The sequence below is a fragment of the Penicillium daleae genome (genome assembly GCF_028827525.1).
Source record: "Penicillium daleae strain IBT 16125 chromosome Unknown utg000005l_segment0_segment0, whole genome shotgun sequence".
NCBI classification, from domain to species: domain Eukaryota; kingdom Fungi; phylum Ascomycota; class Eurotiomycetes; order Eurotiales; family Aspergillaceae; genus Penicillium; species Penicillium daleae.
In genome coordinates this window covers 3,906,768-3,934,328 of record NW_026623153.1, presented here as the reverse complement: position 1 = coordinate 3,934,328, position 27,561 = coordinate 3,906,768, and the positions used below count along the sequence as shown (strand labels likewise).

At 52.3% G+C, this 27,561-nt stretch overlaps 13 protein-coding genes across 13 annotated transcripts; 6 read left to right on the top strand and 7 right to left on the bottom strand.

The window, feature by feature from the left end:
* Positions 1-22: 22 nt before the first annotated feature.
* Positions 23-3,628, bottom strand: N7458_005596 (leucine--tRNA ligase CDC60; the record flags this gene model as incomplete). Its single annotated transcript, XM_056908978.1, has 4 exons — positions 23-625; positions 688-886; positions 943-3,461; positions 3,554-3,628. The coding sequence occupies 4 exons, from the start codon at positions 3,626-3,628 to the stop codon at positions 23-25; spliced, it is 3,396 nt and encodes a 1,131-aa protein (XP_056767596.1).
* Positions 3,629-4,150: 522 nt separating this feature from the next.
* N7458_005595 (mitochondrial 54S ribosomal protein mL61) lies at positions 4,151-5,034 on the top strand (the record flags this gene model as incomplete). Its single annotated transcript, XM_056908977.1, has 2 exons — positions 4,151-4,189; positions 4,453-5,034. The coding sequence occupies 2 exons, from the start codon at positions 4,151-4,153 to the stop codon at positions 5,032-5,034; spliced, it is 621 nt and encodes a 206-aa protein (XP_056767595.1).
* A 567-nt stretch (positions 5,035-5,601) lies between these two features.
* N7458_005594 (rhomboid family protein) lies at positions 5,602-6,801 on the bottom strand (the record flags this gene model as incomplete). The annotated part of the gene is made up of 2 exons (XM_056908976.1): positions 5,602-6,325; positions 6,410-6,801. 2 exons carry the CDS (start codon positions 6,799-6,801, stop codon positions 5,602-5,604), a joined length of 1,116 nt encoding a protein of 371 aa, XP_056767594.1.
* Positions 6,802-8,788: 1,987 nt separating this feature from the next.
* N7458_005593 (WD40 repeat domain-containing protein) lies at positions 8,789-10,965 on the top strand (the record flags this gene model as incomplete). Its single annotated transcript, XM_056908975.1, has 5 exons — positions 8,789-8,838; positions 8,903-8,919; positions 9,048-9,196; positions 9,330-10,886; positions 10,939-10,965. 5 exons carry the CDS (start codon positions 8,789-8,791, stop codon positions 10,963-10,965), a joined length of 1,800 nt encoding a protein of 599 aa, XP_056767593.1.
* A 938-nt stretch (positions 10,966-11,903) lies between these two features.
* N7458_005592 (uncharacterized protein) lies at positions 11,904-12,901 on the bottom strand (the record flags this gene model as incomplete). Its single annotated transcript, XM_056908974.1, has 2 exons — positions 11,904-12,261; positions 12,324-12,901. The coding sequence occupies 2 exons, from the start codon at positions 12,899-12,901 to the stop codon at positions 11,904-11,906; spliced, it is 936 nt and encodes a 311-aa protein (XP_056767592.1).
* Positions 12,902-13,370: 469 nt separating this feature from the next.
* trpE (anthranilate synthase TRP2) lies at positions 13,371-15,191 on the top strand (the record flags this gene model as incomplete). The annotated part of the gene is made up of 4 exons (XM_056908973.1): positions 13,371-13,382; positions 13,448-13,623; positions 13,717-13,790; positions 13,870-15,191. 4 exons carry the CDS (start codon positions 13,371-13,373, stop codon positions 15,189-15,191), a joined length of 1,584 nt encoding a protein of 527 aa, XP_056767591.1.
* Positions 15,192-15,425: 234 nt separating this feature from the next.
* N7458_005590 (uncharacterized protein) lies at positions 15,426-17,309 on the bottom strand (the record flags this gene model as incomplete). The annotated part of the gene is made up of 1 exon (XM_056908972.1): positions 15,426-17,309. The coding sequence occupies one exon, from the start codon at positions 17,307-17,309 to the stop codon at positions 15,426-15,428; it is 1,884 nt and encodes a 627-aa protein (XP_056767590.1).
* Positions 17,310-17,684: 375 nt separating this feature from the next.
* On the top strand, positions 17,685-18,620 carry N7458_005589 (isoflavone reductase family protein; the record flags this gene model as incomplete). The annotated part of the gene is made up of 1 exon (XM_056908971.1): positions 17,685-18,620. One exon carries the CDS (start codon positions 17,685-17,687, stop codon positions 18,618-18,620), a length of 936 nt encoding a protein of 311 aa, XP_056767589.1.
* Positions 18,621-18,990: 370 nt separating this feature from the next.
* Positions 18,991-20,747, top strand: N7458_005588 (hexokinase family protein; the record flags this gene model as incomplete). The annotated part of the gene is made up of 2 exons (XM_056908970.1): positions 18,991-19,439; positions 19,502-20,747. 2 exons carry the CDS (start codon positions 18,991-18,993, stop codon positions 20,745-20,747), a joined length of 1,695 nt encoding a protein of 564 aa, XP_056767588.1.
* Positions 20,748-21,082: 335 nt separating this feature from the next.
* N7458_005587 (BolA family protein) lies at positions 21,083-21,567 on the bottom strand (the record flags this gene model as incomplete). The annotated part of the gene is made up of 2 exons (XM_056908969.1): positions 21,083-21,255; positions 21,342-21,567. The coding sequence occupies 2 exons, from the start codon at positions 21,565-21,567 to the stop codon at positions 21,083-21,085; spliced, it is 399 nt and encodes a 132-aa protein (XP_056767587.1).
* Positions 21,568-21,811: 244 nt separating this feature from the next.
* On the top strand, positions 21,812-23,123 carry N7458_005586 (Nif3-like dinuclear metal center hexameric protein; the record flags this gene model as incomplete). Its single annotated transcript, XM_056908968.1, has 4 exons — positions 21,812-21,873; positions 21,942-21,985; positions 22,060-22,185; positions 22,240-23,123. The coding sequence occupies 4 exons, from the start codon at positions 21,812-21,814 to the stop codon at positions 23,121-23,123; spliced, it is 1,116 nt and encodes a 371-aa protein (XP_056767586.1).
* Positions 23,124-24,457: 1,334 nt separating this feature from the next.
* Positions 24,458-25,285, bottom strand: N7458_005585 (uncharacterized protein; the record flags this gene model as incomplete). The annotated part of the gene is made up of 4 exons (XM_056908967.1): positions 24,458-24,823; positions 24,964-25,005; positions 25,065-25,190; positions 25,250-25,285. The coding sequence occupies 4 exons, from the start codon at positions 25,283-25,285 to the stop codon at positions 24,458-24,460; spliced, it is 570 nt and encodes a 189-aa protein (XP_056767585.1).
* Positions 25,286-25,630: 345 nt separating this feature from the next.
* N7458_005584 (putative salicylate hydroxylase) lies at positions 25,631-27,195 on the bottom strand (the record flags this gene model as incomplete). Its single annotated transcript, XM_056908966.1, has 5 exons — positions 25,631-26,095; positions 26,153-26,234; positions 26,303-26,618; positions 26,674-26,840; positions 26,897-27,195. 5 exons carry the CDS (start codon positions 27,193-27,195, stop codon positions 25,631-25,633), a joined length of 1,329 nt encoding a protein of 442 aa, XP_056767584.1.
* Between the last annotated feature and the right edge of the window lie 366 nt (positions 27,196-27,561).

The window sequence follows — 27,561 nt, the reverse complement described above, 5'->3', positions numbered from 1 at the left end:
GAACAACAAGAAGAAACCCCATTTAGTCAACGTTAGCAAAAGTAAAGGAAGGCTGACCAGGCACAGCATTCTCAGCATTCAGACCCTCGCGAGCCTCGCCGGTGCCAACAACCTTGCCAGTCTTGCCACCCTCATCAACGGCAATCAGCTCAATCTCCTTGTACCCGGAAGTACGCTTCAGGCCGGGGATCATAGCGGCCAGGTACTTGAGCTCGTCGAAGGGCAGCTTGCGGCCGAAGACGAACTCGGGAGATTCGCGGCTGGTAACCAGGCGGCGCTTCAGGGTCTGAACGAAGGGCATGGCCTTCTTCATCTCGCCCAACTTGCCGACCTTGGCGTTGAGCTCCTTGTCGTTGATAGTGACGGTCAGAGAGTCAAAGGCCTCGCGCACCAGGTCGATATACTTTTCCTGCCAGGCGGGGAAGTTCTCGGCATAGAAGATCGTGAGCTTCTTTGGCTTGCGGGGGTCGAAGTTGGAAGCCTTGCCCTTGGACAGACGCTTGGTGAACTGGCCCTCGGAGGACAGAATGCTGGAGGCGGTGCTGCGGACGTAGTTCTGGGCAGCAGTGAGGTCCACCTTGGGCTCAGGAACGGTGGGGAACTTTGCAAAGTGGATGGACTCGGGCTGTGGAGTGTTAGAATATGCGGGTCTTGCTATGGTCATACAGAGGGAGGTGGGCATCTAACCTTCTTGAGAACCTCGAGCCAGACATACTCAGCCCAGTGAGGAGTAATGGGTGCAAGCATCAGAGCCTGCAGCTCAATGTAGCGCAGGATCGTATCGCGGTGCATGCCAACGTCAGCAGCGGTGGCAGCCTCACGGTAGGTATCGCGAGCAGCAGTGAAGTCATACAGACCAGATTTCAGGGCAAGCTTAAAGTCGGTGCTGGGGGGCGGAATGTTAGCAATGCACTCAGATATCAAAAGCTAAACAAAACTTACTCTTGGTAGTGCTTCTGGGTCTCACGGACGAGGCTGTTCAGCTCATTGTTGAATAGCTCGTCAAACAGCTTCGCAGAGGCATCTTCAGTCTCTCCGGTGCGCAGAGAGGAGTCCTTGACAACCTCCTCAATCCACTCCTTCAGAGTGAACAGACGCAGAATGTTGCTGTTGGCAACGGCCTCCTCGAAGTTGGCATCCTCGATACCGTCACCAGCATCGGCAAAGGCGATACGGGTAGCATCGGCACCGAACTTGTCGACGGCATCCTTCAGGGTAAGGAAGTTTCCGGTACTCTTACTCATCTTCTCACCATTCAGCAGCAGGTGACCGTTGGCACGAACGCCGCGGGGCCAGTACTCAGGCGGGAAGAGCGCAATGTGGATGTACAGGAAGAAGGTCAGGTGGTTCTGGATCAGGTCCTTGCCGGAAACACGGACATCCAGGGGGTACCAGTACTCAAACTCGCGGCGCATCTGGAGCAGAGCATCCTTGCTGATGCCGGACTTGGCGATCAGCTCGTCGCTGATCTCACGACGGGTGAAGATGTAGTCCCAGACCTCGTCAATCATCTGATCGGCGGTGACGTTCAGGGGACCGGTGGTCTTGCCATAGCGGTCACCGTGCAGGAGGTGGGCAATGGTGTAATAGGCCATGTAGACAGTACTGTCACTCAGGGACTCAACCAGGAACTGGGTGTCCCAGGGCAGCTTGGAGCCCAGACCGTAGGTACGGGCGCAAGCCCAGCGGTTCAGCCAGGACAGGTTCTTCTCGAAGCCGTGTTTGGTCTCGGCAGCGTAGGTGTTGAGCTTGTTGACGACGTGATTCATGGTCTCCTGTTGCCACTCGGCGTCGTTCTCACCGTAGTTCAGGAACCACTGGCCGAGGTATGCAACAACACACTCGTCGCCAGAGCGAGAAACGACCTTACCCATGGGGTCAGCGAAGGGGAAGGCGTCGCCGCTCTGGTACAGAGACTGGCGGACCTTGTCCTTGGCAGCGCTGACGGGCTCGCCCTTGAACTCGCCAACGATCATGGTACCCTTGTAGAAGCCCTCGGTGTAGGCAAGATCCTTGGCCTCGGCGAGCTGTGTGACGTCCTTGGGCGAGTTAATCTTGAGCTGCTTGACCAGAGCGGGAGCAGTCAAGTTGCCGTAGGTGGGGGTATCAATCAGAGGGAAGATTTCCTTCTCAGCCCATTCCTTCTTAATACCGTAGTAGTCGGCCTTCTTAATCAGATCCATCAGGGTAGCATAGTCATCGGGGCTGTCCGAGGGAACGGAAGTAACGACACCAGTACCCTTTGAAGCAGAGACGCTATCCATGGGCAGAATGTACACGCCCTCCTTGTGGAAGGACAGAGGAGCGTTGATCAGAGTACCAATAAAGGCAGAGCCAGGGGCCTCGAGGACGAGAGGGAGCTCATCCTGGGTCTTGGGGAAGTAACCGTTCTCGAAGAAGTGGCCCTGGAAAGCCATGTTCCAAGCAGCACGCTTGGTGACAACGACGTACTCCTTCTCCTTCAGCTTGAACAGACCGTAGCTGATCTTAGGACCAACGAAGCAGTTGGTCTGGCCGTACATGGTCTCGGGGCGCAGGGTAGCAGGGACGAAGAAGACCTTGGCATCATCCTCGATCTTACCCTTGACAATCTGAGCGATCTCGGGGGCCCACTCCTTAACCTGGAGCTTCAGGGCAGTGTATTCCTGGGGACCAATACCCTCACCCTCGGTACGATCGTGGTCCATGCAGGGCTGGCCATCCTTAGGCGAGTAGATGGTGTAACGGTTGCCGTACATGATCTTGCCGAGCTCGTGCAGGCGGTTCATCTGCCAGCGGACGAAAGCATCGTAGTAAGGGTTGGCGTCAGTGGTGACGAACTGTCTGCGCCAGTCAACACGGGCACCCATGCTGTCCAGATCACGGACGGCAAGAGGAGGGAAGTGGTGCAACCAGTGGTTGGCATCGGCGAACTTGTGAATATCCTCCAGAGGAACACCAATGGCCAGCATGATCTGGAACTGGTACTTCATCTTCACCGTCTTAGCAGCAGCCTTGCTCTTCTTGCCAGAGAACTTCTCAGCCTGGGCCTTGGCCTCGGGCTTAAACTCTTGGGTAAGCGCAGCGGGGGAGCTGGGCTCCTCATCTTCCTTGTATCCCTCAAAGTTCTGGCCGAACATCTTCACCTCGTCGCGCAGCTTGTCGGCACAGGCCTTGATGGGCATACCGGTGCAGTGGAAACCGAGCGGGAATAGGGCACGCTTACCCTCCATGCGAGCGAAACCGGTCATGAACTCGACCTTACTGGCAGTGAAACTGTGACCGGCGTGCAGAGTACCGTTCATGTAGGGGTAGGCCATGGTACCGAAGAACTTGGGGTGCTTCTCACGCAGCTCGGCGGCGGACATGGAGCCCTGGGGAACCTCCGCGAACGATGGAGCGTCGACCTCGAAGACCTTGTTCTCCTTCCATTGTGCCTGGTATTTCTTCTCAATTTCGATGAGGGAATCACGCTTTTCGGTCTGTGCAGTGTATAGTACAATCAGCAACTTGCGATCATAAATCCAAAAATTTCGGGACAAGGCCCAATGGAGGGGGAGGGGCAGGTGGTCACATTTTCAAGCTTCAGGGTGTTTTTCGTGCTGTTGCTCGGATCGAGCGCAGCAGCGGATGCAGCGGCGGCTGCCATGATTTCTTTCAGCCGGATTGAACCCTGATTAAGATTCCCGAGGGGCAGGGAAACAAAAGATCGCGGGGTGATATAAATTCCAAACGGGATTGTGCCAGTGACTCAAAGGCGGTCGAGAGGCGGTGGCTGTGACTGGCCGGGATTTCCGCACGTGCCTTTCGTCGACTTGAATCACGACGATGGTGGCTATGTAGGGAATGAGTCAAAATCAAGAAAATAGAAATTGATTCACTCATCTTTGTGGCTATGAAGTCAGAATCATGTTAGCTTCAATCTTCAAGTGGGTTTGGTAGTCATAAAGTGTACTTGTGACTGTATGTATCACGTGATTCAATATCACGGAGCAACTTTCGAGCGCGAGAGTTTCCGCAGTCAAATTTCCCAGATCCAAGACAACACACACCAAGCTCTGACTGAGGCCATTGAAGAGAAGATTTCGATTCTCAGTCCAATTCCACTTTCTGTCGGTCTCAAAATTACCTTCGCAGCAGGGTCAGCCCCTGTGCGACACACTCTGCCATCATGGTGAACCTGTTCAAGCGCATGCGCAAGCTGAAGACTGTAAGTGGTTCGGAACAACAGAGTCGAGATGCTCAATTCTTGCATACATTTGAATGGAATAGAACCACTGGCTAACGCAATTGCTTCTTCTCTTCCAGAGGGTAAATCATCCCATTCCTCACCGTTGAACATTCTCCCCGAATCTCCTTCCACATTCAACTCGATCACTTTGTCACCACAACAATTCCAATATCATACCTACTCAATTCAAACATCCAAACATTCAACAAAACCCACAAACTAACCACATCTCCCTCCCCCAGATCCTCGATATCCGAACCGGCACCGGCGCCGCAATCTTCCCCAGCCCAACCTCCGCCACAAAAGAATTCCCCCCAGTAACCCGGCTGCACCTCACATACGCGCAGAAAATCTACAACGGCCACCAAGGCGCCCGCCACTTCTGGCGCAACTGCCTACCCCGCCTAAAGTACCACAACCCAGGCGTCCGCATGACCGTGCAACAAACAGACGACCAAAACGCCCCGCCCGCATTGACAATCTACTTCGCGGAGCGACTCAGCAGCACCGCGTCCGCGATCGTCGGCGCCAAAAAGATCACCGACAAGCATGCGCCGGCTCCCGAGGGTGGCGAGAAGACTGCCGTCGTGGATCTGAAGGATCTTAGTTACAAGGAGATTTGGAGTCGGGTGCAAGCGTCGACAGGGGCGGAGGAGGTCCCTGCTAGTGCGGAGGATGAGGCGGAGCGGAAGCGGTTGGATGCTATTACGGCTAAGGCGGGTAAGGACCGTGAGCGTATACAAGCTATGCGGCAGGCGAAGAAGGATCAGGAGCGGATGTTGGCTGAGGCGAGGGGTGAGGTTGAGAAGTTGAAGGCGCTGTGAGGAGTCTCCTTCTTCGAGGCTTAACCGAACCTCTTTTGGTGTGGTAGAGGATGTTTCCACTACACCTTTCTGGTCTCTTTTTGTCCGCCCTACGTGTTGGGTGGGTTGGAGAGATCACCTGTAGCATAGTATACTCGCATCTTTATCTTTCTGGTTGTTCTCATTACGACTTTGTATTTTTTGGAAACTCTGACTAAATCCATTCGGAAGACACATCGACCTATTCTGTACTGAAGATCTTTCATTGCAAGATGCTCGCTGGGGGCCGGTATAGAGCGAAGAAAGGAAAAATTGTCAAGAATACAAAACAGCAGTCTCGCTTGGTCGTAATAAGAAAAATAAGTGACCCTCGTAAAGTCACACATGGGTCGCAGGGTCGTAGGGTTTCAACCAATGGACGATCGAGATCCATGACAATATGAGAGAAAAATGAAAATGGTGTGCAATATACATCATCAGAAGGAGATATTAGAGCAACAGAGACAAGAGGAGGTAATTCATCAAGCCGAGGACCCCTCCCCTCGGATTCATGCAAGTATGTCCAAACAGTCCCAATGCTGCGCCTTTTCATGCATGATCAGGGTTATAACTAGTCTCTCCCAGCATGCTCTGCCCGGATGGTGCCGACGGCGTCGGCGTAGTCGGTCGGTGCTGCGAAGAAGAGGGCTCTCCTAACGTCGACGGACCGGCATGAGCCCGTCCACCCGCCGACTGTAATCGCTGATCCAAAGCCTTCAATGCCAGCGCGCGTCTCCGCTCAGCCTCCTCCCGCTTGCTGGAGCCCCGCGCTCCTCCGCGGTGGTTGCTGAGGAGTGTGGGGAGTCCAGCCTCACCACGAGCCAGCACCTGCTGGTTTCCCGAGGCAATCTCATCTTCCGAGAAGGGGGTGAGGATTTTAACTGCGACCAGCAAAGCGTAGAATTGATCGGCGACAAACGCGATAGGGGGCTGCATCACGTCGGGGAAGAGGCAGGCAAAGGCAAATGTTTCGCTGGCATCACCCTTGATACCGAGGCCATTGGTGGAGGTACCGGTGAGATCGGGCTGGCGCTTGTAGAAGCGAAGGTAGGTCCAGCTGGATAGGAGGCCTAGCCAGGCCAGGACGGCGGCGGTATCGGTTCCGATGATGATGCCGCTGAGGGTGTTAAGGAACAGGAATAAGGCGGGGAAATGCTTGACGCGCATCTTGACCAGGCCCTTGAAAATGGCGACCGTGTGTTCGGGGACTAGTTGCTTGAAGGCGACAAGGAAAGAAGCTTGGATCGCGACGCCGCCGCAGATCTGGGTGAGACTGTGTATAGAAGGGGGGTGTCAATGGTCAGCTCAGATTCCAGAACAAGGCCCAGGACACTGGACTACAGGGACGGGGACATACGCTCGACTTGAGGACCCTCCAAGGGCGCCCCAGATCAGATAGAACGGCACAATCACGACATTAGGGATCAGCGCGACAGCGATGATGAACTTGCTGAATTCGCGAGACCCCCACGCGCGCTCGAGATATTTCCCGCCATAGAAGATAGTAGCCGCGTTGAGGGAGACGGTAAAGATATTCTGCTCTACAAAGGTGGCCGTGAGCAGGGTCCAGGGATAGTAGTAGAAGAGAGAGGGAACGAGGGTGAGATAGGGAATGATGGGGCTGGTTTGGACGCTGCCAGCGGAGGTGTCAAGTTGGCGCCATCTGGCGATGTTGTAGAGGAGGGAGAGGGCCAACAGGCTGATGAGGACGGCGCGGGTGGCCGGGGGAATATTGACTCGGAGGGGCATTTCGTCTCGCGGCGAACGCGAGACCGCAGGGCTTGTCGACCAGAAGCCCGGAGATTTTTGTTGTGGAGAGGATGTTCTGCAGGTGAGGTCGGGGGGCTGAGATTCCCGTCTGGAAAGGCGAGCGGACCGATTAGATTAGTGGACTAGTGGCTGGATGGATCCCGCCTCGGTCGGTATACAACAATGGACCCGACTAGGTTGAAGTGCTTTATGACGGGGATTTGCATTGTTTAATACTATGATAGAGTTCGAAGGAGGTTCTGTTCATGTCTAGGCTCTGTGGTATAGATAGTTGAAGCGTTATTCATCGGTGTCATTCTATGAATATATTTAGTGCCGATGCTACATATAGTCACGGCCTGCACTACATACAGTATGTGTAAACTGTAGCCTAGGTCGGATCCAGCTAAAGATCTCTAGATTCTCAATCTTAGGATCGACGTGTTGACTAGCGAATACATGATTACCCATATAAACTTCTGCAAGGAGCCAGTAGGTAGTTAGACTCTGATTTCGCGACGGCGATATATTTATGTACGGAGCACTAGATGACAGGGGCGCCCCCGATGGATATCAGTGTGATATGGGAGAGAGATCTTGCAACTGGTCCAGCTACAGGCAGGTATAGAAATAGAGAATAGAGTACCAGCGTAGACCTTTAGGTTGTCAGTACAGTACTTCTCTCAGGTCACGGGGTTAAAAAGCTCCGGAGTGTGGAGACCCAGCTCCGATGATGTGCAGTCAGCACTCAGTCCGGAGGAGTCGACATGGGAGTACTCCGTACGGAGTACAGTAGTCTACGTCCGACTCTTCACCAGTTCCAACCGGGCCATTATTATGTGATGATCCACCAGTTGGCACCGAAAAGCGTTAGTCAGAGCTAAGAGTCTTAAGCTCAGGTAAGGTTGGGAAAGTCCACAAAAGACAAGCCCTGGCGGCTGATGGGTCCGGGTCAAACGAAAGAGCAGTAGCAGTAGTTCCAGCTCGACCACGACCACGCCCATCCGAGACTCTCGAGTCTGGTATCTATACATCGTCGACTCCGACTCTGTAGTCCTGTACCCTGTCGATCCCTATCCCTGCCCGTGGTGTCTAGCCGAGCCAACCCCGAGATTCCCGGCGTTCTTTTCTCTGGGTGGAGGACGCCACCGCAGGATGCAAGGTCAAGATTGAGCCCGAGCCCACTTTTAGCCTTGAGTGGTGGTGGCTAGTGCGTTTAACCTCGAGACTCGACGCTGACACTCTGCTTCAGCTTCTCCATTCTTCATTCCTGGGAAGGGACCGACTGGTTCGTGGGCTCGCATTGGTCTGGTCTGGTTCGCTGCCAACCACCCAAAACTGATCTCCTCCAACCACCTAGTGTAAGGTGCTCTTCCTTCTTCTTCTTCCTCCTCCTCCCATCCGTCTCTCTCTTCCTTCCTTTTCTTTCCACGTTCCACGATCGATCTCGAACGTGAACCCTCCCCCAATTCACCGGACCAATCTCCACTGCCATCTGCCATCGGCCATCTGCCATCTGCCGCCCTGTCTGCTAGTCATCGGTGGCTGGAATCAACCACCCCCGTCGCTTTCTCTCTTTCTTCCTGGCCCTCCCCCCATTCTGGCCCGGCCCATCTTCAACCCTTTCCGTTTTTCATTTTCAACCTTCTCTTTCCTTCCCTTGCTCCCTCTCTCTCATCCACCCCCATCCAATCTGCCAACCTCCCTCCCACCCACCCCCCCGGAATTTCAAGCCTGAGCCACCCACGGCCCCTCGGATTATCCATTCGCCCCCTTTCTGCTTTCGGCTCGCTCGGTCTAACGAACTTACCACTCTCCTCCGCACTTTTTCAAGGCCCCGACTCGTGTTCGCGTTCCTGGAAGCTCCATCTGGTCTCCGCCGCCTAGAGCCTCCACTTTTGATTTTCACCTTCCCTTACGGAAGCCTCCATTCCCACCCCCCAATTTCTGGCATGTTCGCGGCACTTAACTGGTCGCACATGTAATCATGGCACAACCTGACCTGACTTCGCATCACGTCAACTACCTAATATGGCGGTATGTGCTCTCCCTTCCGCGAATCCTCGATGCGCGCTGCAGCTCGCTAATCCCGCGCTTCTAGCTACCTTCAAGAATCAGGTTCGTAGCTGCCGCCAAGCTCGGCTCGTCTCTGTTGTCGCATCATCGCCCCCATGCGATCAACGCTTTGCGCCCGCTTCTGTCTTTTACCTCTTGCTAGTCCCATTCCTAACCGCGTCCACCTATAGGTCATGGCGATGCTGCCGTTTCACTGCAGCGCGCATGGTACCCCGACCCTCAAACGCTGCCCTTTGCGCGCCACATTAAAACCCATGCGCTGGTGTCGCTGGTCCAGAAAGGTCTGCAGTACCACGAGCTCGAGTCCTCTATTGACAAGGTATGTTCGCGCGACCTATGTCTTGGGTGTTACAGCGGGTCCATCAGTGCTTTCCTTTTACCCTCTCCCCTGCTGGCGCCCGTCTTTTTTTTTTTTCTTTCCCCGTGCTGGTGATTCTAACGACGAGCGAAAGGAGGGCAACCCAACTACATTTACGTCTGCGAATTACTTTTTCGGCCCGGAGCCATTTGAAGTGAGCACATTGAAAAGCCATGAGGAAGCGAGCGCAGAGCAGGCACCGGCACCAGCGCCAGCACCAGCACCAGCACCAGCGCTAGCGCCAGCGCCAGCGCCAGAGCCAGAGCCAGAGCAGGCGCATGACGACGTGACGAATGGTCATTTGGTGGAGGCCGGCAAGAAAACCCGCACGAGCGAGACTAATGGCGACGAGGCGATGGAGGTCGATGAGGCTGAGAGCAAGCTAGCTAGCCCACATCCACATGCGGCCGATGTGGACGGCGACGGAGATGTGAGCATGGGGGCCACGGAGCCCGAAGAGGTGCCTCAGGAACCCACACTCAACACGGGCAGCAGTGTGGGTATCCAGATCTCCCCCGCCAAGGCTGCCGATTTGACCCCCGACACCGCCTTACTCGACGAAGATCACGTGCTATCTGCTAACTGGCGCCCGCGGGATCCCTCGCTACTCCTGGCCGCTGGAGACACCTTCTGTAGCATCTGGAAGCTATCTTCAACATCTGCACCTGCTCAGAATAAGTTTTTGAATCTCAAGGGCACGGGTGCATATGTATCCTCGGTGGCGTGGGATGGCATCGGTGCGAAATTGGCCGTGGCCTCTTTCCGAGACATGAAGGGAAACGTGACCATGTACAATGCTGATGGTAATGTGGTTGATTTGTTACCAGATCTCCCTCGTGTGATCAGTGGGTTACATTGGGCGGAGGAAAGCCCGCAATTGGTGATTGTGGCATCTGATGAGCGCACCTCCGAACTAGCTCTGTGGGATGACGGCCGACGACCCGACGTCTACCCGCCGCCCCAGGTGATCGACAATCAGATCTACGATCTGGCATGGTGTGGACGCAATCAGGTCTTTGCGTGTGGAAATGGGGCCGTCTACGAATGTGAAGTAGACAGCAACATCCGACTAGCCAAGACACATACCTCGCAACAGGCTGATACGGAGTGGACTTTTATCCGCTGTGCCCATACCGCCAGCTATTCCGTAGCAGTTACGGCAAGCGCTACGAAAGCATTAATCTGGATTCCTACCCATGACATCCTGATCGAAAACGCCCACCAAGACGCCATCACTGCCGTCGACATTCAGCCCCAGTCGGCATTGCAAACGAAACAAGGGAACAACTCCATCACCATTGCTTCATACTCTGCCGATAGTACAGTCGGAGTGTGGCAGGTGGACCTGGACTCGAAACAATACAAATGCGTCCATCGCTTGCGCCTCGGCGCCTCTGTACCAGCCCTTACCGGTAGCTTCTCTCCAGATGGATATGCGCTTGGGGCTGTCAGTAAAGATCAGGTCTTTATCTGGAACGTCGAGCGTGGGGGGGATCCGATGGCCACCTGGAAAGCCCCCAGCACGGCAGAGGTCAAGGAGGACCCTGACCGTGTAACGAATGGACAGAACGGTCATGGGCCAGCAAACCCAGACCGTGCTTTATCATGGGATCCCGATGGGAAAAAACTCGCTTGCGGCTTAGGAAACCAGGTATGTGGATCTAATCAAGTGGCGCAGGATGAAGTGCTGACTCTCTTTGTAGATGGCTATCGTGAATCTTCAACGGTGACATTTCTATCGTCACCGTAACTTGACAGATGCCTGATGATTTGATCCTCGGGTAATCTCCGCATCCACACCAGTCACTGCTTGTCTTTTACTTCTGACCACATGACTCTCTAGTCGGTCTGTCTTGATAATCTTTGAACTTTTGAACAGCGGGGCTTGATCTCAGGAATTTCTGCCACGCCTTTTGTTCAGTCTCATTCTCTTTTACGCCCATGCGGCGACCAAATCTGGTGCCCAAACCTTGGGATTAATTCTCCACCCAGAGGCCTTGAATGATAATCATGGAGGACGCACCGCACAACGGACCAACCCTCCGATTACCATCCCGCCGCACTGCCATTTCTCACCGAAGCGGATGCAGTCAATGGCTCCACGCCCCTTTTTCCTCTACATATTTTCTGTGAACATACAACGTTTGATTTAGAAGATGCATTACGGCATGCATTTGCTTTTGGGAACTGGGTTTTTGTAAACGGCGAACGATTCACGGATTTTGGCGAGTGTGGCCTTCTCTTTTATATTTTCTCGTTTTTATTTGGGGTTGGTTGGTGGTCGGTGGTTTGAACGTTACTATATTCGTTCGTGTCAATCTCGAATCTAAAAATGTATGATCCCATTTTCGAATTAGTCCTCGTATTAGAGCCAGCATGGAGGTGATGTGTATCTTTTCTCTTCTTGCTTTATACACGGGCTCTCTTGCAGAGCGAGGTTATGTGACCATAGAACGATTAGAGACATCCCCGTCCGTGGCACAAGTGGCAGTTCAAAAGTCTTGAAACTAGAGACGAAGAAGAACAACCATCTAAATAAGCTTCGACTTTAGGTTATTTTATAAGATCGTTCCAAGTGTCTTTTGAAACGTCTTTCTAGATACCCCGGGCATTATCCCTCGACTTGCCTTGCAAAAGATGATTTTGAACTTTCTGGGGAGCTTCAAACTTATGAAACTCCACGTACAAGCTTGACCTTCTCCCCCAACCGCAAGAGCTGTCCCTGTCTCCGATCTCGTCGCATCTGTCGTGCCCGCGCTCGGACCTGAAAGCCCTCCTCCACATCCCTCCACCCACGCATCCAAGCACTCAACCCCTCCAGCATCATTTCCCCATCCGTCTCAATAGTGTAACCCTCCTTCCCCCGCCGACTAATCCACGACCGCCGCGCCTTTTGATAGGCAAGATCCCTCGACAGCCGAACGACTTTTTGCTCTTCGCGTATCCGGTCAATCCAATCATGCAGTCCATGGACAGTACCCTGTATACCTTCCAAATCAACCGCGTCCTCAACAAGATCGGATTGTCTAAGGTAGATGTTAGCAAGGTCCGACACAACTAATTGAAAAGGGTTAATCCTCGACCGTACAATTCCACCACTTCATCTTCCAGCTCGGCAACCGTCCGCGTTAACCGGCGACATCTCTCTTCGAATAAATCCCGAATCTCCCTCGCTTCTTCACGCCGTCGTTCAACTTCCCCATTTAACAAAGTGACCTCCCGCAAAAGACCCGTCAACTGCGCCAAGACAATAGCTTGATCAACGCCATTCTCCTGCTGGTATTCAACCTCCGCTTCTAGATCCTCCGTCGTGATCGCGTTCTCTTTAACCTCCACACTGGGTTTACATTTACACCCCAAACTCCGTCGCCGATAATTCCCAATCTCGCGCGTTAGCTCTGGACGCGGATCGCGCAAGATCGACTCGACTGCGTCCAAGTGTGCGTGGATGGTCTTCTCGGTATCGGGCTCGATGTAGACGGTACCCAGCGATGTGGCCGCTAGCTGCGACAGCTCTCGGAGGCGTTCGGCCCAGGGCGTCCACGTGGGTGTGTCGAGATCGAGGCCGAGCTCGAGCCTTTCTGTTGTGGAACTGCGGGTGCGCGGCGAGGGCAGTTGGCCTGGTTCGGTTGGGAAGGGTTGTCGGTGGACTGTGGAGGTGGACATTGTTGGAGAGGGATGTGTAGAGAGTAGAGAGGGTGTGTGTTAGGGTTGCGTGGGATCGCGCATCGTCGTGTGCTTTGCGCGCTGATCACTTTGTTGCTGTCGCACGAGCCAAAATGATTGTATTTGGAGGGAAGCATATCGATAAGCGATGAGTCCCGATAACGACTCCCCGCGCTAGTCCGTTTTGGGTCATTGATGAACTGTCTGCTTGGACTCTTTTCTTGCATTTTTGAGTATTCTATTGAGTTGACGAGGTCTATCCGAAGGACCCGATATGGATTACTTTGCTTACTTTCTTTCAAATTGAATCTGAGTCAGCTTTATCGGGGTCGAGGGCGACCCTGGCAGCGGCCAATCCAGCGCCCCACAGGTAGTTCTTCATTTTCCCACCGCCAAATCCCGCTGTCATTGCGACAACATCCACGACTCTACCGTGCCCCCTGATACTTGACAGGGTACTACACTGACAATGGCACCTCCGGTATGCAAGACAACTTCTTTCGAAGCGACGTCCAGTCGCCCTCTACCACCAAGATCTGCTCATAGCTAACGCGCACCTCTGGGATGACTCAGATCATCAATGTCCCGTCGCTCCAGACGGCGCGAGAAGTCATCGCGAAGTCGAGAAACTCCCAATTTCCTCCGAACCTGTTGCCCGTGACGGCTTCGATCCCGGCCGATCTGTTGACTCCGACATTGGCCTATCTCAAGCTTGCAGAGAAGTATGTTGCCGGTTCCGGTGTGGATTGCGACGGGGCCTGCGGGGTGGTCTCGCGGAGGAATGTTGCCGAATGAGATCACTGACGGGGGTATAGCTCGCGCATGTCATTTTTGTACGAGAGTGCTGCGACTACAGAGACTATTGGACGGTACAGCTTCGTTGGCGCAGGTGGGTGACTTGGCATCTCCGATACCGATATCGCTCTGGCTTCTATCGAGTCATACCACTCACGAATCCCTCTTTACAGACCCTAAAAACGTGCTCAAGACCGGACCTGGCCATGGTCCTGCCGCCGACCCTCTCCCCATCCTCGAAGCCGAACTTTCCCAGTCCCGCGTGGCATCTGTTCCCGGTCTGATTCTCCCGCCACTCACCGGTGGAGCCATCGGCTATGTGGGCTACGATTGTGTCCGATACTTTGAGCCCAAGACGGCCCGGCCCATGAAGGATGTGCTGGGTGTGCCGGAGTCGCTGTTCATGCTATTTGATACGATTGTGGCATTTGATCACTTCTTCCAGGTTATCAAGATCGTCACCTATGTCCCTATTCCTGCCAACGACGCCGATATCGAGGCCGAGTACCTCAAGGGCCAGGAGGTGATCAAGACGACGATTGAGACTCTACTGCAGGACCGCACGCCACTGCCCAAACAGGGTCCTATTATTCCCGACCAGGAATATACATCCAACATCGGACAGGAGGGTTACGAGAACCATGTTAACCGGTTGAAGGAGCACATCAAAAAGGGCGATATCTTCCAGACTGTGCCTTCACAACGGTTATCCAGGCCGACCTCCCTCCACCCCTTTAACCTCTTCCGCCATCTCCGCACTGTCAATCCCTCCCCTTACCTATTCTACATTGACTGCCAAGACTTCCAGCTCGTCGGCGCCAGCCCCGAGCTCCTCGTCAAGGAAGAGCTCGGCCGCATCATCACCCACCCCATCGCGGGAACTGTCAAGCGCGGCAAGACCCCGGAAGAAGACAAGGAACTGGCGGACGAGCTACGCAGCAGCCTGAAGGACCGCGCCGAGCACGTCATGCTGGTTGATTTGGCCCGCAACGACGTCAACCGCGTCTGCGACCCGATCACCACCCAGGTGGACCGGTTGATGGTCGTCGAGAAGTTCTCGCACGTGCAGCATCTCGTCTCGCAAGTATCGGGCGTCCTTCGTTCGGACAAGACCCGCTTCGACGCCTTCCGGTCCATCTTCCCCGCCGGCACGGTGTCCGGTGCGCCCAAGGTGCGAGCTATGCAGCTCATTGCCGAGCTGGAGGGTGAGAAGCGCGGTGTGTATGCCGGTGCTGTGGGCTACTTTGGGTATAATATTGCCAACGCGGATGGATCTAGTGAGATGTCCGGCGCAATGGATACGTGCATCGCGCTGCGGACGATGATGGTTAAGGACGGCGTGGCGTATCTCCAGGCTGGTGGCGGTATTGTGTTTGACTCGGATCCGTATGATGAGTATATCGAGACGATTAACAAGCTCGGGGCGAATATTGCTTGTATTCGTGGTGCGGAGGCCAAGTACCTTAGTATGGAGACGGATGCTGGTTCGGCGTGAGGGTGAAGAAGGAGGTAAAATACTAGAATGTGATGGTGTAAAGCACTTTTCGGCTAGATGTGTTGGAAAACACTTCCTAGTGATCTGATAGTCAAGACCAATCCTATGATTGATGCATATCTCGTTTCTCTTTCTGACTTTAGTATTTCGTTCGATATCCTGTAATTGTCTTCTTCTTCACGCTTTCGGGGCCATTGCTTGTCTAGTCTAATAATGTAACCCTATCTCAAATATTCACGATATCAACACATCCAAAGCTGCCTTGATATCCCCTGAAATCCCCACAGCCAGGTCCTGTTCCTCCAATTCCCACGGCACACACCCAGACGCCTCCATCCCAACCCGAATAAGCCGAAACTGTTGACTCTCCGACTCAGAAATAAGATCCTCATTCGGCCATCGCAGTACAGCAGGAGTGTTCAATCCAACCCCCACCTCCAAAATAACCACCGAACCAGAAGACACCACCTGATCCTCCTCCATCTCCCTCTCCAACCCGTCCAAAAACACCTCCCACCTCCTCTCCATTCCCCGAAACGGCCCTTCATTGAAATACCTTCCCCCTCGAACACAAAGCGTCATCTCCCCACCACAAAACTCACACCGTGGCACCAGCCCATCATCCCTCAGCGTCTGAGTAACAGGATCCACAAACGGCATCGCAGCATCCACTAACGCACCAGCCTCCACAACCGCATCACCCCTACACTTCCTCAAACACTGCAAATATCCATACCCGCCCTGCGGCGTCGCAACCCTCGCCGCATCAAACCCATTCTTCACAAAGAATCCATCCGCATTACTCGTCCGCACGAACCACCGCTCGCCAAACCGTTCCGTCAGCTGGTGAAGTATACGGTAAACTCCGCACTGCGCCTCGGGCCATCGACGCACCATGTCGAGATGCGTGAAGTAGTACCCCCATTTCTGGGCGGGACTGTCCCACCCTCTGTATCCGAAGACGTCGTAGAGTTTGCGGAGACCCTGGGGCAGGAAGGCGGGGAAGTGGGCTGCGAAGAGCATGGTGGAGGTATAGTCTAGGCCTGTTGCGGCGGAGAGGCCGGCGCCGGCAGAGATGATGAGGGTGGTGGCTTGGTTGAGCCAGGTGCGGGCTTTGAGGAGGGAGGGTGAGAGGGTTGGATTTTGTTGGGGGAGGGTGGATGGTTGGTATAGCTCGGTGTGAGTGTAAGAGATGTTGAGGTCGATATTTGTCTTGGAAGAGTTAACCTGGATATCCGATAGAATGTCCCGATACAACGCCCGGTCTTTGTCGAGGAAGGTATCGAATATTATATCCGTGATACTAGTATCCGGGTGCTTCGCACACCAGGTTAACACAGTGTCCACGGCGATGGTTGCCGCCATATCTGACGGAAACGCGAAGAGACCGGTCGATATACAACAGAATGCAATGACTTTACGGCCATCTTCAAGCGGGGGTAGAGTCTCTGCTGCATCGAGACAAGATTGGTAGCAAGACGCGAGTTGCGCCCGTTGATGCGCCTGTGGTTTGACCTTCTGATGTAGTTGGGGGCCGACGGTGTGCAGGATGTATCCCGCTGGCAAGAGGAAGCCTGGCGTGACCTTGGCAGAGCCGACAGGTTCCACATAGCCCCGGGACTCGACAATATCGTGACATGTATCACGGAGTCGAGGGCCCGCTGCAGAGTGAATCACGTTATCGATGCAGCGATGTTCAGGCCGAAAACACCCTTCGAGTTGGGAGTTTGCTGCATTAACGATTGCGGTGATATCGGTCAAGGTGGTGATATCACCTTTCCAACAAGATATTCTAATAGGATTTGGTTTTTGCGATTGGCCTTGAATTGTAATGCTGGGTGTAATTGATCTGGTCGATGTGAGAAGGTTGTGGCTATTTCGGTAGGCAATAACTGCGTCGATGTCTTCCAAGATATCTGCGGGAAGTCTGGGGAGAGTTGGTCGCTGGCATAGTAGTCGGCGAAGAGTTTCAAGTTGGGACCATGTGTCTGCGTCGAATATCCAGTCTGGATTGTGATGGTGGGTGCATTGACAGTCGGTGTGTGTTGGGTGAGGTTGGTTTTTTAAGAGGTAGCGGAGGACTCTTTCGAGTCGGGATGAATATGAGATCTCGGCCATTAGAGGAGAGTATTAAAGAATGCGTAGATATCAACAATTTTAAAGTATAGAAGGTTACTGAGAAGCACAGTCTGTAGGATTCGTCCGATCTATATACTGTAGGACTGTGCAAAGCCCTAAACAGTGCAAACATCCACTGGAGTTCGGCCGCATGTGCAATGATTGGATGAGCAGTCTGTTTGGTCGATTTGCAGTTCAAACAAACTCATGAATCGACCAATAAACATGCCTTTCACCATCTTAGAGTGGGGCAAGTTGCAGCGGACTGATTCCGGACTGTATGATAATCAATTGTTAATCAATGACCTTTATGTTCTAGTCGGACTTATATACGTCTCGCAAAAGCCTTAGAAAATCCAGATCAGATTCAAACAAATGGCTTCCATAATCTCACGCCCAGTTGTTGCAATTGCCGGTGCTACCGGTCACCTAGGGCGCCATGTCGCCTCGGCCTTTCTCTCCCCTCCTTTCAACGAACATTTCTCTGATGTCATACTCCTCTCGCGAAACGAAGCTTCCCCAGAAGCTTCAAAAATCAATGGAAAATATACAAGCCGAAAATACGATGAGGATAACCTCGTCGACGCCCTCCGTGGAGTCCATATCCTTGTAAACACCGTCGGGCATTCGGGCCATTCATTCAAGGAGAAGCTACTCCGCGCCCTGCCCCAAACCGACGTCCAACTCTATTTTCCCTCAGAATTCGGCGTGGACCACTATGTCCATGACTTTCCACATCTAGAATGGGACGCGAAGAAAAGGCACTTTGCTCTGGCGCAGAACTTGATCCCCGATCGGAAGATCTGCCGGGTCTTTTGCGGACTTTTCATAGAAGATAGTATTGGGCCTTGGTTTGGCTTCGATACCAAGAATGGCCGATACGAGAGTGTGGGATCGGCTAACTCGCCTATCTCGTTTACCTCACTCGAGGATGTGGGTAAGGTTGTTGCTTCGCTAGCCGCTCTACCAAAGGAGAAGATCCCTGATACCGTTCACATCGGGGGTGATACTCGCAGTTTTCTTGAAATCTCCGAGATCATGAGAGAAGGGGGATCTGGGCAGGTTGAAGTATCTGAGATTCCTCTTCAGAAGTACAAGGCGACAGTTACGGCTACGTCTTCGTGGGACCCAGCACCGTATCTACGGTTTTTGATTGGGGAGAATAAGATCAACCATAGTGCTGTGGCTCTCGGGGATGACAATGAACTTGTTAATCCTAACGGAGAGGTGTGGAAGTGGAAGACTTTGACAGACTTAGCTAATGAAACTGATGGAAAGCCTTGGAAAGAATTTCCTTGGCCTCCAGTATAGCAATAATCAAATTTGACCTTGGAGCGTTTGAAGATTATCGTGGGTGGAGGTGTATAGAAGGGAGAAACGTACGACATCAGCCTTGACAATGATACTAATGTATGACATCAAATTATAGTTCATGATAAAGCATCAATCCCCTTGTTCCCGTAAATTTATTGGATCATCTTCCGATCTCCTTCCCTACTGTCATCTTTAACGTTGCATTGGGGGTCTCTCAGGCACGCGAGCCGTCAGCCTCGACGGCCAGTCTGATTGGCTCCGCAGCTCCCGCCCAACCCAAAAAAAGCTACTGCAAGGGTCCTGCTTTTACCCACTAAATACAACACTCTCCAGAACAGATGCGACACTGACAGCTGAACACGCAACCATGGCCAGAATCGACCCTGCGTTCCAAGATTTTCTGTCGCCGCTCAAAATTGACCACAACAGGCTGTATCGCCTGTCCCATCGCCTATCTTTAACATACCGTGAGCTGGCCTTGAGTTCCTCAGAGCAGTTCTTCCCCACTGCCACCACACGTCTGCCTACAGGTCAAGAATCAGGCCGCTACCTGGCCGTCTATCTCGGCTTGTACTATCTACGAGTGGCCTTCATCGACCTACTGGGCGAAGAACAAATAGGCAAACACTCGCATGTGCGACGGACGCTAGAGAAAGCATGGCCGATCGAAGACCGCCTGCGCCGAGATCAGCCCGACTCACTGTTTTCCTGGATTGGAGATTGCATCGCAGAGGTGATTCACGATGATCTGGCCAATTCTAAAGATGATGCACCTTCGGAGATAGCCATGGGTATCTCCTTTTGTTTCCCTATCAAGTAAACCTTTGCCCCCCCGATCATTAGCACCACGCACCGACTTGAGATTAACGTCATTCTAGGCAAAACTCCGTTAATGAGGCTATCCTCATGCCAACTGGCAAAGGTTTCGCATTGAGATCCTCTCTGAATCTCCGTCAAGCTCTCCTCGACGGCTACGAATGCCACACCCGGCGCTCGACGGAAGATGACCCCGGCGAAATGCCCGCCAAACGACAAAAGAAATATTGTCTACCTAAACTCAAGATCTCCGTCATGACTAACGATACTATTTCAACGTTTGCATCGCTGGCTTACTCTATTCGTGCTCTGCCCAACACTCGCGTCGTGATGGGTCTCCTCGTTGGCGCGGGCTGCAACTCTGCCGTGCCGATGAAGCTTACCGATCTGCAAGAATCCAAAATCCGCCATATCCGAGAGAAGGATCCAGATGCAGTCGAATCTGTTGTTTCCACCGAATGGACGCTTCGAGGAGCAACGGGACCTTTGCAGGAACTCGACGTTGTGACAAAGTGGGACACCGAACTGGATGATCATACAGACTGGCCTGGCTTCCAGCCTCTCGAGTATATGGTGGGCGGTCGCTATATTGGCGAGCTGGTGCGAATAATCAGCTATGACTGGTTTAAGAATATCAAGGCGGTGCCACGGTCGTCAATGCCCGTGAAGTTGGTCACCGAAAATGCTCTCACGACAAATTTCCTGTCCCTGGAGGTTGCATCAAGTCACTCAGATGGGAAATTAGCCGACGTCTTGACGCGAGAACTGCCCCCTCCGGAGTCCAGTGATTGGAAGTGGACGGCAGAGTATGCTGGTCATATTCGCGCCATTGCAGCTGCCGTGCAGGACCGGTCTGCTGCACTGATTGCCGCCGCCACGGTCGGACTTCTCGCGTGTATTCGGGAGATTGAATTGGAAGACAAAGATCAGGCCAAGCCCACAGCAGAGAACTCCAATGGAAGCCAGCGTCAATCGACTCAAGAGCAGAAAATCCCCGATTTTGGATCATCGACGCCGGGCTGGCTTAAGGGACCGGAGGAATTGGTCGTGGCTGTCAACGGGGGAGTCATCCAGCATTATCCGCATTATAAAGAGACCGTTCAGCGATACATCGACCGGTTAGTCATTAGCGCAGGACCTCAAAGCGAAGGGAAAAGCATCTTCCTTCGGGAAGCAAGTGACGGTGGCATCATCGGCGTGGGTGTCCTTGCAGGTACCGTCGCTGGTGACATTGATGGGATCATTGGGTCAACGTTCGAGAAAGAGGCCGAGGCTGACATGAATGCTAAGGCTCTAGAGGAGAAATGATGTCACATAACAATGTGCATCGATAGATTTGTATATAAAAGCATCCATAGCGGCAGGCATTTCAGAAAGTCATTCAATTCAGATCTATCGTACAAACAAAATTTGGTAGCTTTTCCCGTATCCTGGCAATTGCTGACCTGGGAGTATCATTGATCCATGTGAAACGATCTCACTTGTTGATTGGAGTTACATCCTGTGCAACCACCAATCCATGTTCACGTAAATCTGGAAGACATTGATCGGCCCTTGACCCTAGGCATCAAGAGCGAATGTCAAACCGATTTATTATTTTCTGGTATCATGTCGTATCCTGTTATCTCGGCTTGATACACTTCCTACTCCCCAAGGGCCTCGTATTGCTCAGTGGTGTAGCACTTCGGGGTCCAAGCGTGAATCTTGGGAATCTCCTCTTTCAGGACGGCATTGACGAGGCGGTGCCGGGCAAGCAGGGTCTTGCCAGCGAACTTGTCGGAAACGATAACAGCCTGGAATGCCTGTCCACAGCCACCTATGCGAGAGAAGAACATATAGTTAGTACATACAGTCCTATAACCGACTTCAAACACACTCGACTGAGAGAGAGAAGTATTATACCAGAAAGATCCTCAATCTTCACAGTCTTAGCCTCCAGCTCATCCTCCAGCTTCTTCTGGAGCAATTCCGCAGTAACACCGGAAGTGTCTGCCATGGCTGCACCGACAGCAGAGAACGAGCGCGCGGTAAGGGAGAACGGAGCCTGCGAGATGAAGGCAGGACTAGGGCGGAGGATATAGCGACAGCCCCGGCTCAGCTTTGTGAGAGAGGAGGCGCGGGAGAACATCAAGCACGATCGAAAAGACTGTTGAAAGCTGGTTGAGGCTTCAAGTCCGCGGGATCTCGATGAAGTCGCATTACAAATTCGCCTGTTCCGATGGGTGTGGCTGGTGTGGCACGTGCACGCTGTGGCGTCCCGATAGCGATAGCGTCACCGTCCCGTTCCTTCTGTTGCTGTTGCGGTGGATCTACTTGTCCTTCTTCGAAAATTCATGAATTCCCTGCGGACTGTTGCACGTCGGTGCTCTACAATGGCTTCAACAACTACGTGCTCGCCTTTCACACAGGCTGTTGTGAGCTCAATGAGGAAGCTGTACGTTGTTTCTTGTGCAGAGAGCTTCTTGTAAAATCAATGGAGCTTTGTGTTTAACATGTATGCAGGTATCCCGAGGCATTGGCAGACAAAAGCTTCGATAACACCGGCTGTAAGTTAAGGCATTGACTAGCATGACGTGTTAGAGTTACCACTTCGATCATGCTGTGCTGACCGAACATGCAGTGCTTCTTGAAGCTCCCTTTGAGCCTACCCGCCGACAGAAGAACTCGGTGCTCCTAGCCATCGATCTTACCACAGCCGTTGCAGACGAGGCCATCAGGCGCCAGGACTCAGCTGTTGTTGCATATCGTAAGACTGACTGTATTCAATTGCATACGTGTCCATATTAATTCCCACTAATAGACCCCATCATTTTCCGTGGACTCAAGTCTATCACTCTTGATGACACCCAACAGAGATCCCTTCTGCGACTGGCTCAGCATGGAATCAGTGTCTACTCGCCGCATACGGCTGTTGATACTGTTCCTGCAGGAATGGCTGACTGGCTCTGCGACGTGGTGACCGGCAATTATCAGTCATCTAAAACCGAGCTGAAGCCTTCCATCAAAGACTGCTCCTCGGCTCTATACTCCGCTCCTACTTACCCGCAGTCCCAGTTCATCCCAACTACTGGTTCGGCAACTATCTCTCAGAAACTTCCTCACACCCGATCCACCATTCACCCATCGCCCCCAGATTCCATCCCGGAGGGGTTCGAGTCTGCCGGTGCTGGCCGCCTAGTCACCTTCAACGAGGCCCAGCCTCTAACAACCTTGATCGATCACGTCGGCCGTGGAGTTGGCCTCCAACCCGGCATTCCAATTGCCATCCCGCAAAGCCGTTCAGTCGACGAGATTCGCATTCGCACCGTTGGCATGTGCCCTGGCTCTGGATCGGGTGTTCTTCTCCGCGGAACTGATATTCCCGACCTTCTTTTCACTGGCGAGATGAGCCACCACGAAGCTCTTGCTGCTACCGAGCGTGGATCGGTGGTTATCTCTCTTTCTCACTCAAACTCGGAGCGCGGGTATCTCCGTACGGTTATGCAGCATAAGTTGCAGGAAGAGTTGTCGCAACGCTGGGAGAGTGACCGGAAAGCTGCTCTTCAGGCTATCCAGGACACTGCTAAGCAGGGCGGAGCTACTCCTTCAGCTTTGGGCGAAGAAGTTTACAAGGATGCTAGCGTGGAGGTATCTGTCAGCGATGCTGATCGTGATCCTTATGGAATCATGATTTGGCGATCTTAATCTAGTCAATCGAGGCATGTATTGAACCCAATGTTCAAGGCAGGTTAAATTAACCGCTGGGCACATAGCAACACTCTAATTGTGGCTAGCTTCTTGACATTATGGAATAGACAGGTCTTGGTCCTTGGGTAGTTCTTCACATTACTAGCGAGATTTTCCATCCCTCGCTAATCGTCGATGGTATTTTCTATCCCGGTAGACCTTGGGAGAGGCCATGGGCTTCTTCTGCCGATAAAGCCCGCAGCAAGTGCTCATGGGGTTTTAGAACACTGATAAAGCTGTCAAGATGGCCCGTAGACCCGGATTAGGCTGGCCTATCGATTCTTCAAGATCTGAAAGCACCGCCCAGATCTCCTGCTTAGATCGATCGAATAGCTTCCGTGTAGCCTCAAATGCCCCTGATCTCTTGATGAGACCAAGTATGTATGTCTTTGTATTTATGGACAGAGTGTGCTCCCTGTTACCATTCTGTCGGAAGATGCCAAGAATAATATCTCATGCAATGGGGTCTGAGTTGAAGCACGAGACAATCGGATACGAGAATTTCCCTTCATCCAAGTCCTCACAGAATCCCTTCTGTTCCTAATAATCGTCACTTTGGAGATTGAGGTAATCATCTCGCACCTGATAAAAGCGGCCCAGAAGGGTTGCTAAGCGATCAAGTTCTGGGATAGACACGCTGTGCTGGGAGAAGCTGTGCATCAGACGGACCAGCAAGATAAACATGGCACCTGTCTTGCCGTCGATCATGGCCATATATTCCTGCACAGATGGACAAGAATTTCCACTTGAGTTTCCAGCTTTGTCCAACGAAAAGCTCCCTCATACCCTTGAGTAACACATCCATCGCTGCTGGATTCGAGGGGAGCATTTGCTGCAGCGTCAAACATGTGTTCATGAACATGTATGTTGCACTGTTGATTGACTGAGCATCCCCTAAAATACAGTGCGTCGCAGGGCTCCCACGTCGGAGTACAGAGTTGTCTTGGATATCGTCTAAGATAAGTGACGCATTATGAAGGTCGTTGATGATCTGTCCAATCGTGGTGGTCGCATCGTTTGGTAACTGGAACCATATGTTGAAAGCATTGATCAACTTCTTTCGAATATCTTTGGAGGGCAGTGATCGGATATAGTCACAAGGCGCCGTGAGAGCTGATGATTCAGGATCGGACTTTCACCGTATGAACTGAGAGAGGTGGCTGTCGGCACATTACTCGAACTCGGGGGCTTTGATGATTGCTCTAAGCTCGAGTCGGATTTTGAGACTGTTTGCTGTGGCAGTGGGTCTTCCTTCACAGCTGATGAAAAGAAAGTCTCACCTGCTCCACTGTTCATGCACCGTCTTGCCGCTCGTCAAAGCTATGGATCCACAGTCCAATCCCCTCGATGATGAAGCCGCCGCCATCGGCTCCATTTTGGTTTATCTCTCCTCTGACATGTTGTCCAGTCTCGATATTTTGGATCGGCGTCTTCAGTGTGAGATTGGGAACTAACCGGCTGTGGGGGCCTTCAGTGCCTCGAATCAGCTGATTATCCGATCGCCTTGTGCCAAAGAGGAAATCCTTCAGTAAAGTGGATTGATTGTCGTCCAGAATTCGGCTCTCAGGAATTTGTGCCAGACCGCCGGTGGGAACTTGCAGGATCTCTAGATGAAGGCCAACCCCAGGCATTTTCTCATTTTGGTCATTGGGAGTTCCCTGTAAGGATATGTGCAATGTCACCGCGGCTAAGCCAACGGCCTTTCGAAGCATCCAGTTGACTCTTTGCTGGGAAGGAAAACTACTCAGTATCCGCGAGCCGCGGTAAAATGCCCTGCTAGTTAGGAATATGTACATACCATCTTCAACCCGGCCTCTGGATCCGTCGAATGGCGTTTATCCTATGAAAAATAATCAGTTATCGTTTGAGCACTTTGGTACTGCCAATATCAACACGCACAATGATCCATTTTCCTGTCAAATTACCGATTTCAATGGCGGATGGAGTCGCCATGTCGCCGATGATGGCCGATGAGTCGCATGCAGAGCTCTCGGCGAGGAAGTCAAAGAATCTCAGCTCAGGCAACTGAACCATCGCAGATTTTGCGCAATTAATAAATCGCTGAACAACGGACTATTGCGCACGTGGAGTTCTTCGGATGATTCAGACTGCACTAGCATCGTGGACGTGTCTTTCGGACGTGTGTCGTCTGAACAAGCATAACAAAGGATTGACCGAACAAAAGCGAGATTTAGCTTCAGCTGATCCCGAACTATTGTCATTTACAATGGGGCTTGGACAGGAAAATTCTTCCTGTCTTTTTGAATAGCCGCCTTACAGTGGGTCCTAGAACCTTGCTAGCGCAGTGTTTTGGTTTTAATTACAGACAGCTAATAGACAGCAGATGGCGAGAAATGACGTGTCGATCAATGCACAATCATTTCGGCCTGAGTATTGAAGAATCTGAGCAGAATTAACCAATCGTCGTTGTCAGGCGGGATTGTAGGAGGCTGGTATTGTTACGATCATTTTTCCAGCTCGATAGACACTTTCCAATCCTCAAAAGCTTTTCCACAGTCTTCCAGCACGTCCAAGCCAAGAGTATCACTCTGCTTGGATGAGGATATATATGTCCAGTCGCTTTTCCGAGTCACTCCAGCAAATCCTAATACAAAGTCTCGTATCTTTTGAAGGAATCCATCCGGCATGTGAAAGAGCTTTCGGTTCTTGACTGCCCCTTGAATGTTTCGCGTGGTGCGTGTTTTTCGACTCTTCTCATAGAGAGCCAGCACTTCAGTGGTAAGATTTTGTGCCGAGGATGCTGCTAATCGTGAAGGCTCATTTCCAGAGCTGTCTGGCTCCAATACCTGGGCCTGTAAGGAGCCGAGAAGCTTGCCAATAACAGCTCCATCCTCGACCGCCATCGCAGCCCCTTGCGCTTGATAAGGCAGAGTGGGATGGCATGCATCGCCGAGAAGCGCAACGGAGTTCTGTCCAAATCAAGTCAATCCCTGGGAAGATGAGGGAAAGTGGGTAGCAGTACCGACCTTTGTCCATGATTCAAGTTCAGGAAGATGGGTCAGCTTCCATTTATAAACCGACGGCACACATGAGATAATCTTCTGCAAGCTTTAATGATGAAAAAACCAATTAGCAAGCCCTTCTGTACTTGAAAGAAGACTTAATAAGACACCTACGTCTCATCCCAACCAATATAGCTCTCACGCATTTCATCAATATCGCCTTGTTCCTTGCGGGCGTCCGATGATAAATTATCTGGTCGAAGCAGGACAAGGTTGAACTCCTTCCCGCCACGGACAGGGTAGAATATAGTATGCTTATCTGGTCCCAACCAGCTAGTCACGGCGATCCTCTTGCATAGTTCATTGACATCGTCATCGCCCAGCGCCTCGAGCTGCTCCCTAGAGAAAGTTGCTCGGTAGGCCATGTCACCCGTGGGGTTCGAAGAAACAGAGGCCCCAAGTACGGCCGTTCTGACCGAAGACATTTGACCTGCTATTGTCAGCTCATATGAATGTAGTAAGAGTATGCAGGTCTTGTCAAGTACCGTCAGCTCCAATAATAACATCTGCCACTACCTTTGTCCCATCGGCAAGAAGAGCTGCTGGCTCATCGGTAGAGATATCAGTGACCTCTGCTCCTAGCCGGATGACTGCACCAAGACGAATTGCTTCATCATGAAGAATACAGTGATAGTCGACCCGGTGGATAACACTGCATAAATTTTATGAGTTGTTAAAAGTATGAGGGAAGATCATTCAACAACATACACCCACGGTGCCCCGAATTGCTCGGTGATATCATCTCCGAATGGCATCCTTCGCAGTAAGCGACCGTCCTTGTATCTTCGAAAGTTCACTTCTTGGACTTGAACTCCTTTCTCGAGCAGCTGGGGCAGCAGCCCAAAATCGCGCATTATTCTGGTTCCATTAGGTGGCACTTGAATACCTGCTCCAACTTCGTGGATCTTCGGGGAGCGTTCAAGAACCTCCACGTCAATACCCTCGCGGCGGCAAGCAATTGCGCAAGCCAGTCCACCTAGGCCTGCACCGACAATCACAACCTTCATGATGGACTTTTACTGCTGTTGCTGATGAGTTCGCCAGCGACGAAATGTTTCACGCCATTGAGTGCTATGCATGATCGCCGTTCACCGCTTTCATAAACATACACCAATACTAGTGGAATACGGTGGCTGGATCCTGCACAATCTTGATCGGACGGAAGGTTCCCACCTTCCCAATTGAGAATTGATCAGCACTACTACCAATCATGCAGAACCACATGTGGCTTCAATCGCTGTGGACAGTACCCATTGCAGTGCATTCAAAGGGATATGAACCTCTATATTCCGTAGTGGAGTCCATCATGCTGTCTGCAAGGCGATTCATGATGGAAAGTTACTTTTGCAAGAGCTTCTCACTAGGGCAGCTTA